Source organism: Chanodichthys erythropterus, chromosome 17 (genome assembly GCF_024489055.1).
Source record: "Chanodichthys erythropterus isolate Z2021 chromosome 17, ASM2448905v1, whole genome shotgun sequence".
NCBI classification, from domain to species: domain Eukaryota; kingdom Metazoa; phylum Chordata; class Actinopteri; order Cypriniformes; family Xenocyprididae; genus Chanodichthys; species Chanodichthys erythropterus.
Window position 1 is genome coordinate 41,055,764 of NC_090237.1, and position 16,417 is coordinate 41,072,180.

Sequence of the window (16,417 nt, forward strand, 5' to 3'; positions counted from 1 at the left end):
ACGGTCCCTAAATTTGCGAGTATCATAATCAAACGTTCAGCGTCAAATCAACTTTATGCCAGTATCTGCTTTCTTGGAGCCTATATAGTCTAACCTACATCACAAATGAGGTGCGAGTTTGGTCTTTTATATCACTGTACGAGTCCATTAAGCTGTGTTAAGAGTTTATATGTCCTGATGGCAGCTATGACGGATGAGGGAAGCCCTAGTATTACAACACAGCGCTGTGATATAAAGTTAAGGAAACTAAACAACAGAGAGAAATATATGTCTATCTCAGATTTAACGTTTGATCTATACACCAGCTTCGGGCAATAACGTTATCTTGTTCACTGTAGAGAAAGCTGTAGCTACACAGGGAAAGTAAGCGTAAATACACTGAATTAAACATAAATGCAGTTTTTTGTGTCTTTATCAGCGTTTCTGCATTTATACTGGCCCTGATAATCATCACACATTCACTTATGCTTGCTCTAATTCTGTAGATCCGTTTTTATGAATGAATGATGATTTACTAGCGTTGCTTTGGTCTTCCTAAACAGCCGCTAGCGGCACCTGCTGGTGAAGCAGACTAACAGCAGATAGAGATGATGCATCGGCACTCTACTGCTCTTCCTGCAGTTCCCGGATGTGAAATGTTGAATTTTATAGGTTGTATTTTTAAACAGAATGAATATTTTGGAAGTGAAATTTGAAAGGTGAATATGAATTATTGAATTTTTAATAATGAAAATGTGTGTGAAATATTTTTAATTGAAATATTCACAGCTTAAATATACGATTGTGTTGAATTTCATCCCATAAAAATGCAAGCCTTAAAAATACAGTGCATCTAAATGCAAGCACAGCTAATGTAATGCATATTTTTTTTCAAATAGTGCAATTCAACAAGCTTTTTATTTCAAAAACATTTGGCATTATCTTACTTCCATACTTAACCCCCCTATAACAGTACTGAATAGAGGGATAGTAAGAGAAATAGAGGAGGAGGGATGCTGGAAGAACTGTCGCTGGGATGACGCAGTGACTGCTGCTTATATATGCTTGTAATGATGATTGACAGGACTGAATGTTTAGGCTCCTCCTGAACCTACGTTTGGAACTACATTAAACCTCACACCTGTGTTTATTTTTTTATTTTTGTTGTTGTTAAAAGGAGAGAGGAGAACTTGTTGTCAATTAGCCTGGTCAACAGTCTCATGACAATTTGTAACTATTTTACGTTTTGGCAAATTGATAATGAATTTGCATATATTTTCTTGCAACAAAATCTCATTCACACGTTTTCGTGTGACGACTTGCTCACACCCCACTGAGGGTTAGGTTTAGGGGTTAGCAAATCTAAAATCCTTCTTATTGTCATCAATGTCACCAATCCCTGCCATTTTATCCTCATGGATAAAATTAAGTCCCACCATACATGTTTTCTTGTTGAATATTTTGTTTTAAACACATCACATGAATTGATTTAATTTCAGCCTTAAGGGACTTTCACACCAAACATGATGCTAAACAAATAGTCTGTTAAACGTGTGCCAGGCCAACAAGATCTCACAAGAAAACTGAAAAGTATTTTACAAAGTAATATGATATGACTCATAGGAAAACATTATTTGTAATAAAAAATGCTTACTTTTGTTTTCAACAAGAAAGAATTTAGGGCGGAACTTGATTTCCATGAGGATAAAATGGCAGGGATTGGTGACACTGATGACATCAAGAGGGATTTTATGACATTGGAGAAAAAGGCAAATCATTTATGATGTGCAAAACATTGAAATTCTGAAGTTCATTCTGCGGGAAGGATAAAATCTATTTATTTTCTTTCAAGATTATGTTTAAAATATGAAAACATAAACTCTGCTTCTTAACTGAAGTCATGCTAAATTATTTTTCAAGCTGTTCCAGCTAATACACATGTGCATTTCTCCCATTAATTTTTTATTGAGCGGTCCATCTTCTTCTCATATTGTTTCTATTAATATGCACAGTAAGCAACCAGCAATGTGTTTTGAGAAAGTATATAGTGCCAGCTTTTGTTTAATGTTTGTTGAATTTATACAGTAAATGGAGATTCACTAATTCCAGAAAATATGTGATATTTCAAGCAATTTTAATTGTCCTCATCAGACTGTACACAAGCACATGTGCACAGATCAGTTACTAACACATTTTTGCATATTTGTAAGGATGCGATAGAGCTGTCTAGAACTGGTTATAACAAAAAAAATCATTGTAAGAGACAAACCTGAATGTAAAAACATCTTGAAAAGTTGCTAATGACAAGTCAGTCACACATTATAAATGCATTAGCTGTTCCAGAATCAATTCAAACACAGCGAGTTATAGAGAGTTTCTGGCTCTTCTAGATGTTTGCAAGGTTGTGCGTCTTTCCTCCGGGTTCAGATTGTCTCTATTCACCTCCATCATGATCTCCTCATATGTGGGCAGATATTTCACCTCATCGTATGTGGGAAGCAGCAGCACCGGGGAGCTGAAGTCCCCAGTGAGGGAGTCCTGGGACGTGTGTCCATGTAGAAGTGACGGCTCCTCTGGCGTCTGCCGGCGGGGACGTGGACACACCACACGCTGGATGAAATAACCCACCACAAAGAGCAAGAGCAGGATCAGCAGTCCCGACAGCCTCCGTACGATCCAGTCCAGATTGTCGAGGAAAGCGTGCTGAGGGAGTTTGCAGCAGTGGACCGCCGTGATGCTGCTGCTGTTCTGAGTGCAGCATCGCTGGTCTTCATCACACTGGATCTCTGCACAGCTCCGCACAGCCTCACAGGAGAAACTCATTAACCCGGACGCAACACTCAGCCATGTCCTCACTCTCATGCTTCTACCAGTGTGGTCCAATGAAGGAATTATCTGTTGCTGTCTGCTGCAGCCCAACCGAGAATATAATCCAAGATATTTTTTCTGTTCCTACTTTTTCATACCGCACACAATCCCGTACGAGCCCCCATCAGCTGTCTGGAGATGTGAGTTCTGCTGCTCTGTCTTACAGCAATTATTGGAAGTGAAAATCACAGATCAATGTAATAAAATCACGTCTTCCTGTCGCAAGGTAATGTCATTGTCTTTCTCTCAGTTTGGTTCGGTTGTCATCCCACAGTTGCTCATAATTCACATCCTCAGAATGGAGAAAGTGACCTCAGAAGCCACCTGATTAAAAATGCATGGCACTGTTCCTCTGTGGGTTTCAATGGACCCATTATAGCCAGAACAAACTCAAACTAAACTCCCCTTCGGATGCTCTCGCATGTCAGGCTTCAAAGAATCGAACAAATTACTTTTGAGATATTTCATTTTACATTATATAGTTCATGTTACAGTGTAATAAGATTAGTATGGACTGCTTAAATATAAATGAACGGCATGCAATTGTTTTCTGGAACTTCTACAGGTCACTATCTGTGCTGTTTGCTACTTTTATTGTTGCTCAAACATCAGTTTTTTTGTTTTGTTTTTTTTTAGAATTCAGCCCATAATCATTTGTGCAAGGTACATGAATGATTCCTCAAATCATGTGTGTTGTTGACGAAAGGTGTGCTGCTTCATTACTAAGTGATCAGATACATCATTTTACCTGCTAGACCAGAAAACTAGTGAAAAAGTCCCACAGGAAGCCATATTTAGAGGTTAACAAGTGCAGTAAACAAACAACTAGCAACCAATCTTTGCTACTGCAAGTTATTATATGAACGTTTATACAACAGTTCTTTCTGGTTCTCGAATCTGATTGTCTGATAGCTGTGCAATATTCTAGTGATAACAGCACTCCTACCTTTTCATAGTTTGTATCACTCTGCTTGAAGCGACTGTCGACAGCCGAGCAAATCCACTGTAACTTTTGCAAATACTACACTTGTACTATGAACTGTAGTTTTTTTAGGCGAGAATGTAGTTGTTTAAATATGAGCCACATATTTCGGGTCTAATCTATTTTACAACTTGTTTTCAGAGGTATGAGCTCCAGGCCATCAGCAGTCGTTCAGTGCTCGTGTACCCGCTGAGAACAGCTTCATCTCAGCCAGTGCTTTGGGGATTTGCCGATGTCTCTTATAATGGTTCAACATGAGATTTTGGGTACATAAAACTGGCAATCTTTGGTCTTATTCATCTATTACTTGTTCCAGAGCAAATTGAATTGTGCTATGTTAAATTTGATAATTTAATATTAAGACTTACATTCTGTAGAGCTCTGCTTTTGTACATTTGACTGAATTATAATAGCTATTGTTATTAATTTAAATATGTTAGTTCAATAAATATTATTTTATATAAATAATTTGTTGTATTTGGTATTAGTGCATAATATGGATTGAGTAAAAGTTACATTAATACGCCATTAGATGGTGGAAAACTATGAGTGAAAGAGTCAGTCGCAAGAGACTTTTAAATTGAAATTGACTTTTGTAAACAAAGGACATTGTTTTAGCACTGTTGTGGAAAATTTCCTTAACTGTAAAAAGGACTAAATACAACATGAAACCATTCATTCATATTACATGCATTCGTACTATATAGAACATACTTTTTCAATGGTCGTGAAATAAATTTAAATTCAAACGTAGTACCTATTCAACAGTACGCGATTTCGGATGCAGCTTTGGTCAAACTGTCAACTTCAGATTTGAACTATTGTATAAATGCAATATCACACGAGTAGCTGTGCAATATGGCTGTATATCGGCACACTGTGATTACCTGTAATTTAATAATACAATACGCAAGTAAATTACACATAATTACAAGTGACTAACACTAAGGCAAACCCTAATCTATTGTAATTACATGTTGTTTATTAATATTACTCCATTCTATATTACAGTGTAATTGCACAAAGAATTACTGATATCATTTTTTTTTTCATGAGCCTCAAAAAATATCTCAGTGAAACCATGTTTGAAAAATGTAAGATTTCAAAGTGTTTGGCTAATGCCTTTTTTTATCTACCTTATCTGTATTATGTGTATGTACATTTGTGGTACGATGTAAAGTCTTAAGGAAAAGTATACTTTACGATATTGGCTTTATGTGCAAATGGAGGCTAAATTGCGTTATGGGGATAGAAAAAGCAGAATGACTGTGCAATATACATTTACCAAAGTTCGCTTGTAAGGCTTCAGTCGATATTCACTTCTCATAAACAGAGCTAATGTCCAATTGGTCAAATGTGATTACTGGAGCATTATGCCATAAAATACACTGGAACAGAGTCAAGTTGGCCAGCCAGATTCATGAGGGATCATGTTTCCCACTCCAATCGCTCTCATTTACTGAAATGTGATACACAGTGTCATTAGTAAAACATTGAAATAAACATTTGCTGACAGAGACTGCTGCTGTCCTTGTTTCAACGGCCACTTCTTCATACTGCTTTTGTTGTGTGCTAATGAACACTTCATAATAGAGAAACAGGTTTTCGCTCCATTCTTCAGCGACAGTGTCCCTGTGTGTGATTGTCTATCAAAAATGTTCATACTATAATTAAACATTTCATCTGATTTTTGCATTTCTTGACTACTGCTTTCCATTCTGTAATTTGTTTTACAAACAGTAGTTGTACAATTAAATTAAAACTGTATAGAGTGAATATGAGCAGGAAATGACTGGTGTAGCAGCGCTGTGATGATTATCTCTCTGTATTACTGTAATGTCTTCTACTCCACTCATTATCTGTAATAGTCTGATGTATATAGCACTGACATTCCCAACATGCACTGTGGCATTAATGAGTCAACCACTGTCATTATATAATTTCTGTTCTATAAAAAACATTGCCACATAGAGTGAAGATTGCTGTTCTGACCACACATAAGAATGAATAGTTCATACAGGGAACTGTGCTCTGTAAGTAGTAATTAAGACGGTAATCAGAAGTAATTAAGTTTCCAGTCAATATGATCAGTAATCTTAATGCACGGTTTTATATTATGATAAATCCTGGCTATATTTACAGTTCTCAAGTTCAGTGTTGGCACCACTATTTCATTTTCCCCAGAAAAAGGCCATCCCATTCATTTTTCCATGAACATACATTCTTAAGTAAACCTGGTCAGACAACAGCCACCAGAATTCATACAGAGTGCAAAAACAAAAATTTTTCAAAAAACAACATTATTTCATAATACAGAAAGTTATTTGAAAAACGTTGTACAAATTCCAGGCAATTCTGCTTCTAGAATCTTTTTAATCTGTTACAGATCACTTCCATTATCTGCTATTCATTTCTTCACATGCAACTGCGCTTATAAATCAGCTAAAATTAGTCGGTTATGTTGTAGAAAAGAAGCAAAGAATATGAGGGGACCATGTGATATATTCAAAACAGTTTGAATAAAAGTCTTTGTGGAGACTGCACAGGTTAGTCAGATTGTGTACGTTTATATCTGACATTATCAATTATTTTGTACCACCCATAAAAATGTGACTGAATTCATATATAGCATTTTAAACATAGCAATTTATTTGTAGCATTTATATTCATTGATCTCCTTTCTGCAGTTTGTCTGTATCCATTTTTAATGGACAAGGTCAGATCACTGTCTTAGTATTATTGATCACAGTTAATATAATTCAAATGATTTATTAATAGGTTTGAATCTAGCACAGATGCTGCTCTATGAAGTGAACTCTTTGTATGTTCCTGGATTTCTACATAAGTCAAAGACATAAACACATCACAATCATCACAACAGTTATATTCATGTCTTTATTGAGTACTCACAACCAAAACAATACACAGGGGTGTGTTTCCCATACAGTGACATAACCCCCTGATTAACCACATTATACGATGCATCATTGGAGAAACTCAGTAATGTACGTCCACTGAAGGCGAGATGAAGTTGAACCCATGTTCAGTTTTATTGAAAAATTAATTTCAATTAATTAAGCAATACGAACTTAAACTTGACATGAACCATGAACTAAACATGAACAGAACTCACCAAACAGCAGTTACAGGGAACATGACTATGAGAGAATTACAAAATAAGGAACACACACACATATATATAAATATATATATTATATTTTACACCAGTCAGGCATAACATTATGACCACCTTACTAATATTGTGTTTGCTGCCAAAACAGCCCTGACCCGTTGAGGCATTGACTCCTCTAGACCCCTGAAGGTGTGCTGTGGTATCTACACCAAGATGTTATGGAATTTGGAGGACAAGTCAACACCTCAAACTCGTTTTTGTGCTCCTCAAACCATTACTGAACCATTTCTGCTTTGTGGCAGGAGCATTATCCTGCTGAAAGAGCCACAGCCACCAGGGAATACCGTTTCCATGAAAGGGTGTACATGGTCTGCAACAGTGCTTAAGTAGGTGGTACGTGTCAAAGTAACATCCACATGGATGGCAGGACCCAAGCTTTCCCAGCAGAACATTGCCCAAAGCATCACACTGCCTCCGCCGGCTTGCCTTCTTCCCATAGTGCATCCTGGTGCAGTGTGTTCCCCAGGTAAGAGACGCACACACACCCGGCCATCCACGTGATGTAAAAGAAAACGTAATTCATCAGACCAGGCCACCTTCTTCCATTGCTCCGTGGTCCAGTTCTGATGCTCTTGTGTCCACTGTTGGCTCTTTCGGCGGTGGACAGGGGTCAGCATGGTCACCCTGACTGATCTGCAGCTATGCAGCTCCATACGCAACAAACTGATGCACTGTGTATTCTGACATCTTTCTATCAGAACCAGCATTAACTTCTGGAGCAGTTTGAGCTACAGGAGCTCGTCTGTTGAATTAGGTGTGAAACCATCAGGAACCCTTTAGTCTCAAGCGCCATTTTCCAGAACTGAAACCTACCTGGAGTCTCCAGAAGTGCAAGGTGTCAGGATCTCAGAGACTTAGGTTAAGTAAGGAATCCTAAAAAATGACCCCCATTTAATAAGAATCACATGCGGAAGTGTTGTAAAATCGACACAAGAGTAGGGAAACACACGACAATCAGGAAACGTGACTATGACTAAACATATGACAGTTTGCCTGTCTCATCCTTATCTTCAGGTTACTTTTGTCAAATCCAGTCCATATCCACACTAGATGGTGGACTGACACCCAGGAATGAAGATTCCTGACCTTGGCACAGATTTCCATGGCCGGTTATGAACGTGTCATGCCAGGACAAAATAGCTCCCCAACGCAGTTTTTAACAAGAAGCTCGGTCATTGTGCTTACAGCCAGTGATATGCCAGTCCTTTATAAACAGCTGCTCTACCTTCATGTTTTACCTGCTGGACACTCTTACTACTTTTACCTTATCCTCTCTATAGCAGAAATCGTAAGTGGAGTATGTTAGTATGTGGTTTTGAATTCAGCCATTGACCATCATCCATGGCAAGATTTATGTGTCATTTCATGCAAATGTAATCAGCGCCATCTAGTGTTTTAATGCATGGATTGCACTATAACAAAATTCCTACTACTCTGGGTAAGAGGTTGTCATAAATCTGAATTTTGGGAGGACTCAATAACTAACAATAAACATAAATTAGACAGTTTGAAACCAAGCAATTAAGCGTCATGAATAGTTTATATACCATATGAAAGTATAGCACCAAAAACCAACAACTGAACAAACAAACAAAAATAACTAAATACCAAATCTTTGAATCAAATATAAACGAAAAAATTACAGATAAGGAGTTAAATTGGGAGTATGATGACTGCAAGACAATTTGTTAAAGATTGTCCATTGATGAAATTGTTCCTTGTAGTTTGAGGTAAAGCAAAAATCTGTGCATGTAGAAAAATCCCAGAAGAAAAATAATCCCCCAAAAATCCATCAAAAAATCACATAGAAAGAAGTTGATCTTAATCCTTGTGTGCAAAATCCCACAGGATCCACAAGCGATGCCAACAAAGTTCAGGATGGAACAGAAATCCACTTGATTTCTGTATGTGAAATTATGGTGTAATTCATTGGAAGCAATGTTCAAGGAGTCCTTTTATAAACACAGATGAACTAACATTAGAAAAATGGCATGATTGTAAACACAAATGCAATAGCTATGAAAACACATAAAATAACATCAGAAAACACATTGCTGGAAATACCCTGCACAGATAAAGCAAAATAATATCTTACTTCGATTGAGCAGGAAACCAAAAGTTTCTCAATCAGGACATCTTGTCTTGAGACGATGCAGCAGGTAAGCCATGCTTCCCTCTGCTCAAACAAATCTGTCTTCTACTACGTACCTTGATTTATACCTCATACTTGAGTATACTAGCGCCCCCTTTTGGTATGTAGTAGCAAACCATAACAAACTTGTGTCTGTTATATACCCCCCTCCTTCAGAGAAAGACTTGTCATAACCATAACAAGGCTTTAAATTCTGTACATGTGTCAACATTTTCAGGATCATTGAAGAATGAGACTACGTCATTAACAGGACCAAGACATTTGACAACCTTAGCTGGCCCCTTCCATTTTTCAGATAGTTTAGCCATAAACCCTTCACTAGCCTTGGACAAAGGATGAGTCCGAACCCAGACCACATCATCCACCTGAAACTGGGACTGCTTACGTCGTTGGTCATAGTAGTACTTCTGCTTAAGTTGCGCTCGCTCCACATTTTTCTTGACAAGGTGGATGAGATTTTGCTGTCGGTCAAGCACTGTATAAGCAGGACTGCTAGGATTGGGTGGTCGGTGTAAGGCTCGCTCTAATGGTCCTTTGAGCTTTCGTCCAAGAGCCACTTCTGCTGGAGTGTATCCTGTGCTTTCATGTACAGTGGTGTTAATCGAACCTAAATTCTGACAGCCATCGATCCCACTGGCGATGCTGGTTCCCTACGTAGGAAGCGATCATTGTCTTGAGTGTGCGGTTGACACGTTCGGTCAAGTTGGTTTGGGGATGGTAAGCTGTAGTCAGTTTCTGAGTTACACCCCATTGTTTGCAAACCAAGTTGAGTAGATGGGAAGTGAATTGACCCCCACGGTCAGACACCAAATATGCAGGAGTACCCCATCGAGTAAAGATTTCCTCTACCAGGATTCTTGCTATTTGCGGAGCTTTTGCTGTTCTCAAAGAGAACAACTCTACCCATTTAGAGCAGTAGACAACAATAACCAGCAGATGTTCATTCTGTTTGACACTTTTTGGGAACGGTCCCATCAAATTAACTCCAAGCATGTGACCGGGTTCGACCACGGGTGTGGATTGTAAATACCCTGATAGTTTTGTGAACAAAGGCTTATATTTTTGACATATCTGACATTCTTTGCAGTATTTCCACACATCCGCTCTTAATGTAGGCCAATAGGCTATTTCAAGAAGTCTGAGAAGTGTCTTTAGCCTTCCTAGGTGACCGCTTAATGGGTTGTCATGGGCACTCATCGACTAATTGTCTTAGGCCCTCTTGAACATATTCCGGCCTATCCATGATGACCACCCCGCTGCCTTTATCTGCCGGCTTGATGACTATGTCTCGCCTGTGTGAGAGTTCACTTAAGGCTTCGATTTCCTGTGCTGATAAGTTTGGAGACAGAGGCCTCGCCTGCCTGGCCGCCTCATCAACACTTTCGAAATTAAGATAAAAAAAATCAAAGGTCTCTCCGGGCAAGGCTTGGGGAGGGGGAACCCAATCCGATCTCGTGCAAAATGGACGTACTTGAGACCAATCTGATGTGGGCCCAAAGAAAAGCGCTCTTTTTATTCTTTTATGAAAGCTGCCTAGATCGGCTAACACAGATGCCTTATCAAAGGGTTTAACCAAAAACGAAGGAACAAAAGATAGCCCCCTGTCTAGTAACTTAAATTGCGCTGTGGACAACTGAAAATTTGACAAATTAATAACTGAACCGTTCAATCGGGGGCCCTGCTTTGCCTAGTCCAATGGATCAAATCCGTCTCTGTCTTGAACTTCTCCCACGGCAGCAGGGGAATGCTAAGGCCGGTTTTCTGGAAGACGCTGTTAAGCGTTTTAATATTCTCTATTACCTTGGCCGGCAGGGCCTTTTTGTAATTGATCAAGGGGAAGTGAATGACCGCGTTTGGAAAGTTCCAGTGTGCTGCCCCCTGCAACCGTTCCACACCCTTGCCTAGGATGGTGGGATTCCCCTGCTCTCTATTGTTTAGGCCAAACGACAGCACCACATGTTGGGCCTCCGGCCACACTGGCGTCTTGTGCACAATGACGTGATAGGCCTGTGCCAAATTTGCCCCCGGAAATGAATCCACTTGGACCTTGTTGTTACTGATACTCAGCACCCGGCTTAAATTCAAACTGCCCAGGATCAAAATTGGTCTAGTTGGCCTCAAATCCCAATTCTTGTATTTATCCCCCCCATGTTCGTGCCTCGTATGCAGGCTTTGAGTCACCCTCTGGAGACTGACGGGCTCCTTTGCAGCCAAGGAAGAAGCCTGCCTGGCCGAAGCCCAAGGGGGCTGTTGTACTGGGGCAATTGGAGGATTTCCTAGCAATGCAGCTGAACTGGAGCCGGCTTGTTCCACCCGCTCTCCTTCTTCCATCAAGAACATGTCTCCTTCAGATCCCTGAAGGGGACATGTTGGGGGACATCAAGGGGATGTTGGGTAGGCGGAAGGCCTCCACCCCTCTAAAGGCCTTAATGACACAAGGCCCACTGACCCGCTGACCCATATCCCTGACTGCAGGGAGCCGGCTGTGCACCAGTAGATCCATCAGGTTTGTGTTACGTTTGTATGCGGCAAGCAATGAAAAAAATCACCCCCCGCCACAGTGTTCGCTAAGGTCCGGGAGAAATTGTCTCTGACCTTTCTTGTCAGATTCACCGTTCCCGAAGAAAACGTAAAGGTCAAAGAGACTCGCTCATTCTCTGACTGGGAAGATGGGGCCTTTTTATTCACATCCGTCCCACAATGTTCTCTGTAAATCACCCTCAACAATGCCCTGGAATATCCCTTTTGTCAGAGAGCCTTAAACAAGATGCGCTTTGCTTCTTGAAAGCTGTCTTCCTGTGAACAGATCCTCTGAAATCTGACTAACTGGGCCAGGACGATCCCCCTGAAAGTGTGGCGTGGGTGTTAGCTACGGCAGTGAAGAAGTGCATGAGTATCGGTCTCTTTGAAGAAAACCTTAAAGTCTAACCGTCCTGTCTTATGGAAATCCAGTCCCTTGTTTGGGAGTTGACATGATTGGACCAAGAGACTTGAGTTTTTGTTCAATTTGAACATCCCTTCTTTTTAAACAGTCGACCATAGATTTTCCTAAATCTTGTATGGTGAGCTCCAACTTTTTCTTTACTCGGTCACATTCTCGTTCTACAAAATATTTCAATTTCTCTTCACTAGCCTTGCATTTACTTTCCATCTCTGCATGGGAAACACCTTCACTCACCTTCTGAATGGAGTCTTCTACTCGGTTTTCAAGTGAAGTTACTCTTTGTGCCAGTCGTTCTATTAAAGACGTAACCGAGTTGATTGTGTCTCGACATGGCTCTCCATCTGTTTCAAGGGGTGGGGAGGAGGTTAAGGATAAGCATCCAGATTCTCATCTATACATCCTTCATTCTCTTCCTCAGAGTCGATGTATAAATCACTGAAAGTATTAATCAGCTCCTTGAGTGGTTCTCGGTGGGTGGTGAAAAGATCAGATGTAAAATCCAAACCAGGCATGGACTCATCCCCCTCCTGAGCATCATGGCTTGCCATACTTATCTTGTCTAAGTTTTAAACCCAATTCTATAAATGTAAAATAAGTTAGTTTTCCAAAAGTCCCTGTTTGGGCGCTACTTTATAACAAAATTCCTACTACTCTGGGTAAGAGGTTGTCATAAATCTGAATTTTGGGAGGACTCAATAACTAACAATAAACATAAATTAGACAGTTTGAAACCAAGCAATTAAGCGTCATGAATAGTTTATATACCATATGAAAGTATAGCACCAAAAACCAACAACTGAACAAACAAACAAAAATAACTAAATACCAAATCTTTGAATCAAATATAAACGAAAAATTACAGATAAGGAGTTATACTGGGAGTATGAGGACTGCAAGACAATTTGTTAAAGATTGTCCATTGATGAAATTGTTCCTTGTAGTTTGAGGTAAAGCAAAAATCTGTGCATGTAGAAAAATCCCAGAAGAAAAATAATCCGGTAACGCTTTAGATTACAGCCCGGAAAGTACTGCGTAATTACAATGAATTTACAGCATAACTATACAGTAAGTATGTGTAAGTATAGGGGAACAATATGTAAAGTATTGGGAATAAAGGGGTAACAACCAGGAAAATAACAAATTATTTATACTGTAAATATTTTATAACTAAGGGGTACTTATGACATTATGGGCCGTAAATTAAAGTGGAGCTTGTTACCCTCTTATTTCATGTAGTTACAGGGTAAGTAATTAATAAAATGCAAACAATCTGATATCACTGACTCTGAAACCTTTTGTTTGAAAATCAACTTTATTAAAAACAGGTCTTATTACACTTACACTTATTATAATTTTTTTTTTAAATCAACTTTTCATTTCAAACTTTAAAGTCCTCACAGAAAGTAACAAGTTTTGTCCATTTTTTGGTTGTTGTTGTTTCTCGCTTGGCTTCCTCCTGCTCTTGTTTCTCAGCTGATGAATCTTAAGAAGGAATCCCATTGTTATTCTGTATTATAAGAAAATACAGTACACCCAGAAATTCATGGTTTAGGCTATTAATCTTTTCACTTCCGACCAGCTGTCACCAGCGCCTGCATGAGTCGACTTCGCGTTCGATGAAGCACATTGAAATGAGCAACGTGAAGCTTTCATGGCGTTCTCGCGAAGATTCGCGTGAAACTCGCGCGAGAACTGCCGTCTCTGTTATTCTGTCTTGTTTGTTTCTCGTTCTCATTATCTGTTATTCTGTGTATTTTGTTGTGAGCATTACTAAAAAAAGAATAATAAAAAAAAACTGACGGCATCCAACATCTGCGTGAGTTTACGCTACGTCACGCTTCAAGTTACGTCAAGCATGAACTCTCAACCCTCGCATGCACGCGCAGAAGACAGCTGGTCGAAAGTTTTAAAAATATTCAATTATTTGGTATTTTTCTTACAAATACGTATCATTTCACTTCAGAAGACATCGATTCATCCAATGGGGTCGTATGGATTACTGTAGTTATTGCTGTTTGTGCTGTTTGATGCTTCGACTTTTAGGAAAACGTGAGCTTGCATTATAAAGCGTTCCCAGATGATTTATTTTTTTCCTAAAATCCTTTTTGTGTTCATCTTAAGAAGGTCGTATACATCTCAGATGGCATGAGGGTAAATGATGAGTACATTTCCGGGTGTACTGTATTTTTTTAAATACAGAATAGCAAATGGGATTCCCTCTTAAGATTCATCAGTGGAAAGAAAGAAAAAGAGGAACAAGAGGAGGAGGAAGCCAAGTAAGAGAAACGAATAAGAAGTGTTGTAACTTTAAATCTGTTTTGAAATAAGTTGTTTTTGAAATAAAGTTTTCCAAGTGATATGACTGTTTGCGTTTTTATTTATTTATTTTATTTTTTTTATTAATTACTTACCCTGTAACTACATGAAACAAGAGTGTAACAAGCACCACTAATTTATGGCCCGTAATGTCATACTTACCCTGTAACTACATGAAATAAAAGGTTAACAAGCTCCACTTTAATTTACGGCCCGTAATGTCATACTTACTATCACGATCACCGTCTGCCCCTGTCTAGTTCCGGACTCCATTTCCCATCATCCCCCTCCCCAGTCACATGCTCACACTCACCACCAATCAGCATCGGCCACATCCACCCTTGCACACCTCACTGATCACCACAGCCAGCTGCAGCTCATTTACAGGACTATAAAAGTTTGTCACACACACCACCTCACCGCGAAGTCTTGATTACCATTGTGTCATTTCTGAGCGTTTCTATCCTGTCTGCCTGCTTGTTATCGTTCCTGCCTGTTTCTTGTTTTTGACCCGTTGCTGCCTGTCCTGATCTTTGCCTGTCCCTTGACTACGACTCTGCCTGTTCCTCACTGTTCCTGTTTGTTCCTGTTTTGACCCTGCCTGTACGACCACTCTCATTTGTAAATAAATGCTGCACTTGGATCTCCCGCCAGAGTCTCCATTTACAACACTTACCCTGTAACTACATGAAATAAGAGGGTAACAAGCACCACTAATTTACGGCCCGTAATGTCATACTTACCCTGTAACTACATGAAATAAGAGGGTAACAAGCTCCACTTTAATTTACGACCCATAATGTCATATTTACCCCTTAGTTATAAATATTTACAGTATAAAATAATTTGTTATTTTCCTGGTTGTTACCCCATTTATTCCCAATACTTCACATGTTGTTCCCCTATACTTACACATACTTACTGTATAGTTACACTATAAATATTGAAAGTTACGTTGTAAATTTGTTGTAATTACGCAGTACTTTCTGGGCTGTAATCTAAAGTGTTACCAATAATCCCCCAAAAATCCATCAAAAAAATCACATAGAAAGAAGTTGATCTTAATCCTTGTTTGCAAAATCCCACAGGATCCACAAGCGATGCCAACAAAGTTCAGGATAGAACAGAAATCCACTTGATCTCTGCTTCCAATGAATTACACCATAATTTCACATACAATGTTTAAGGAGTCCTTCTATAAACACAGATGAACTAACATTAGAAAAATGGCATGATCGTAAACACAAACGAAATAGCTATGAAAACACATAAAATAACATCAGAAAACACATTGCTGGAAATACCCTGCACAGATAAAACAAAATAATATCTTACTTCGATTGAGCAGGAAACCAAAAGTTTCTCAATCAGGACATCTTGACTTGAGACGATGCAGCAGGTAAGCCATGCTTCCCTCTGCTCAAACAAATCTGTCTTCTTCTACTACGTACCTTGATTTATACCTCATACTTGAGTATACTAGCGCCCCCTTTTGGTATGTAGTAGCAAACCATAACAGACTTGTGTCTGTTATAGCACTCAACGAAGATGCTTTGTTAAAATGAAATGGAACAAATAATTAATCAGTGTGACATAGTTGTTGGATAATTCAGTTAATACTGTAAATTGTTTATAAGTTTGTATCCAGAAGTGTATTTAATCTGTATGGATTTAATGTTTTGTTGTTTTTGTGTGGGGCATTGTGTTGTTATATCAATATTTTTGTATTTTTGTCTTAGGTTGGGATGGTCGATGGTCATGTGTGCTATATTAAACTTTTTTCTGAAATGGTAGAGGTTAGGAGTGCAAATGTGGAGACCCAGACGTGTTATGTGCGAGAAGTTCCGTTGTGGGAGGGACAAGCTTAAATGCTGCTTTGTGGCCACTCATATCAAATGTGAAATTTGAGCACACATGAGTATATGGGATCCCTCATTCTAACAACAACAAGAAGCACTTAAATTCAGGAAGTGGAAGGTGTGG

The 16,417-nt window shown here is 39.1% G+C and overlaps 1 protein-coding gene across 1 annotated transcript; it reads right to left on the reverse strand.

Annotated features, from left to right (window-relative positions):
• Positions 1-2,343: 2,343 nt before the first annotated feature.
• On the reverse strand, positions 2,344-2,841 carry LOC137004275 (uncharacterized membrane protein C3orf80 homolog). Its single transcript, XM_067364457.1, has one exon. The coding sequence runs from the start codon at positions 2,839-2,841 to the stop codon at positions 2,344-2,346; it is 498 nt and encodes a 165-aa protein (XP_067220558.1).
• Between the last annotated feature and the right edge of the window lie 13,576 nt (positions 2,842-16,417).

What these genes read in the sequence shown, in the direction of transcription:
- LOC137004275 (XM_067364457.1), bottom strand. Translation starts at nt 2,841, where the DNA reads ATGAGAGTGAGGACATGGCTGAGTGTTGCGTCCGGGTTAATGAGTTTC.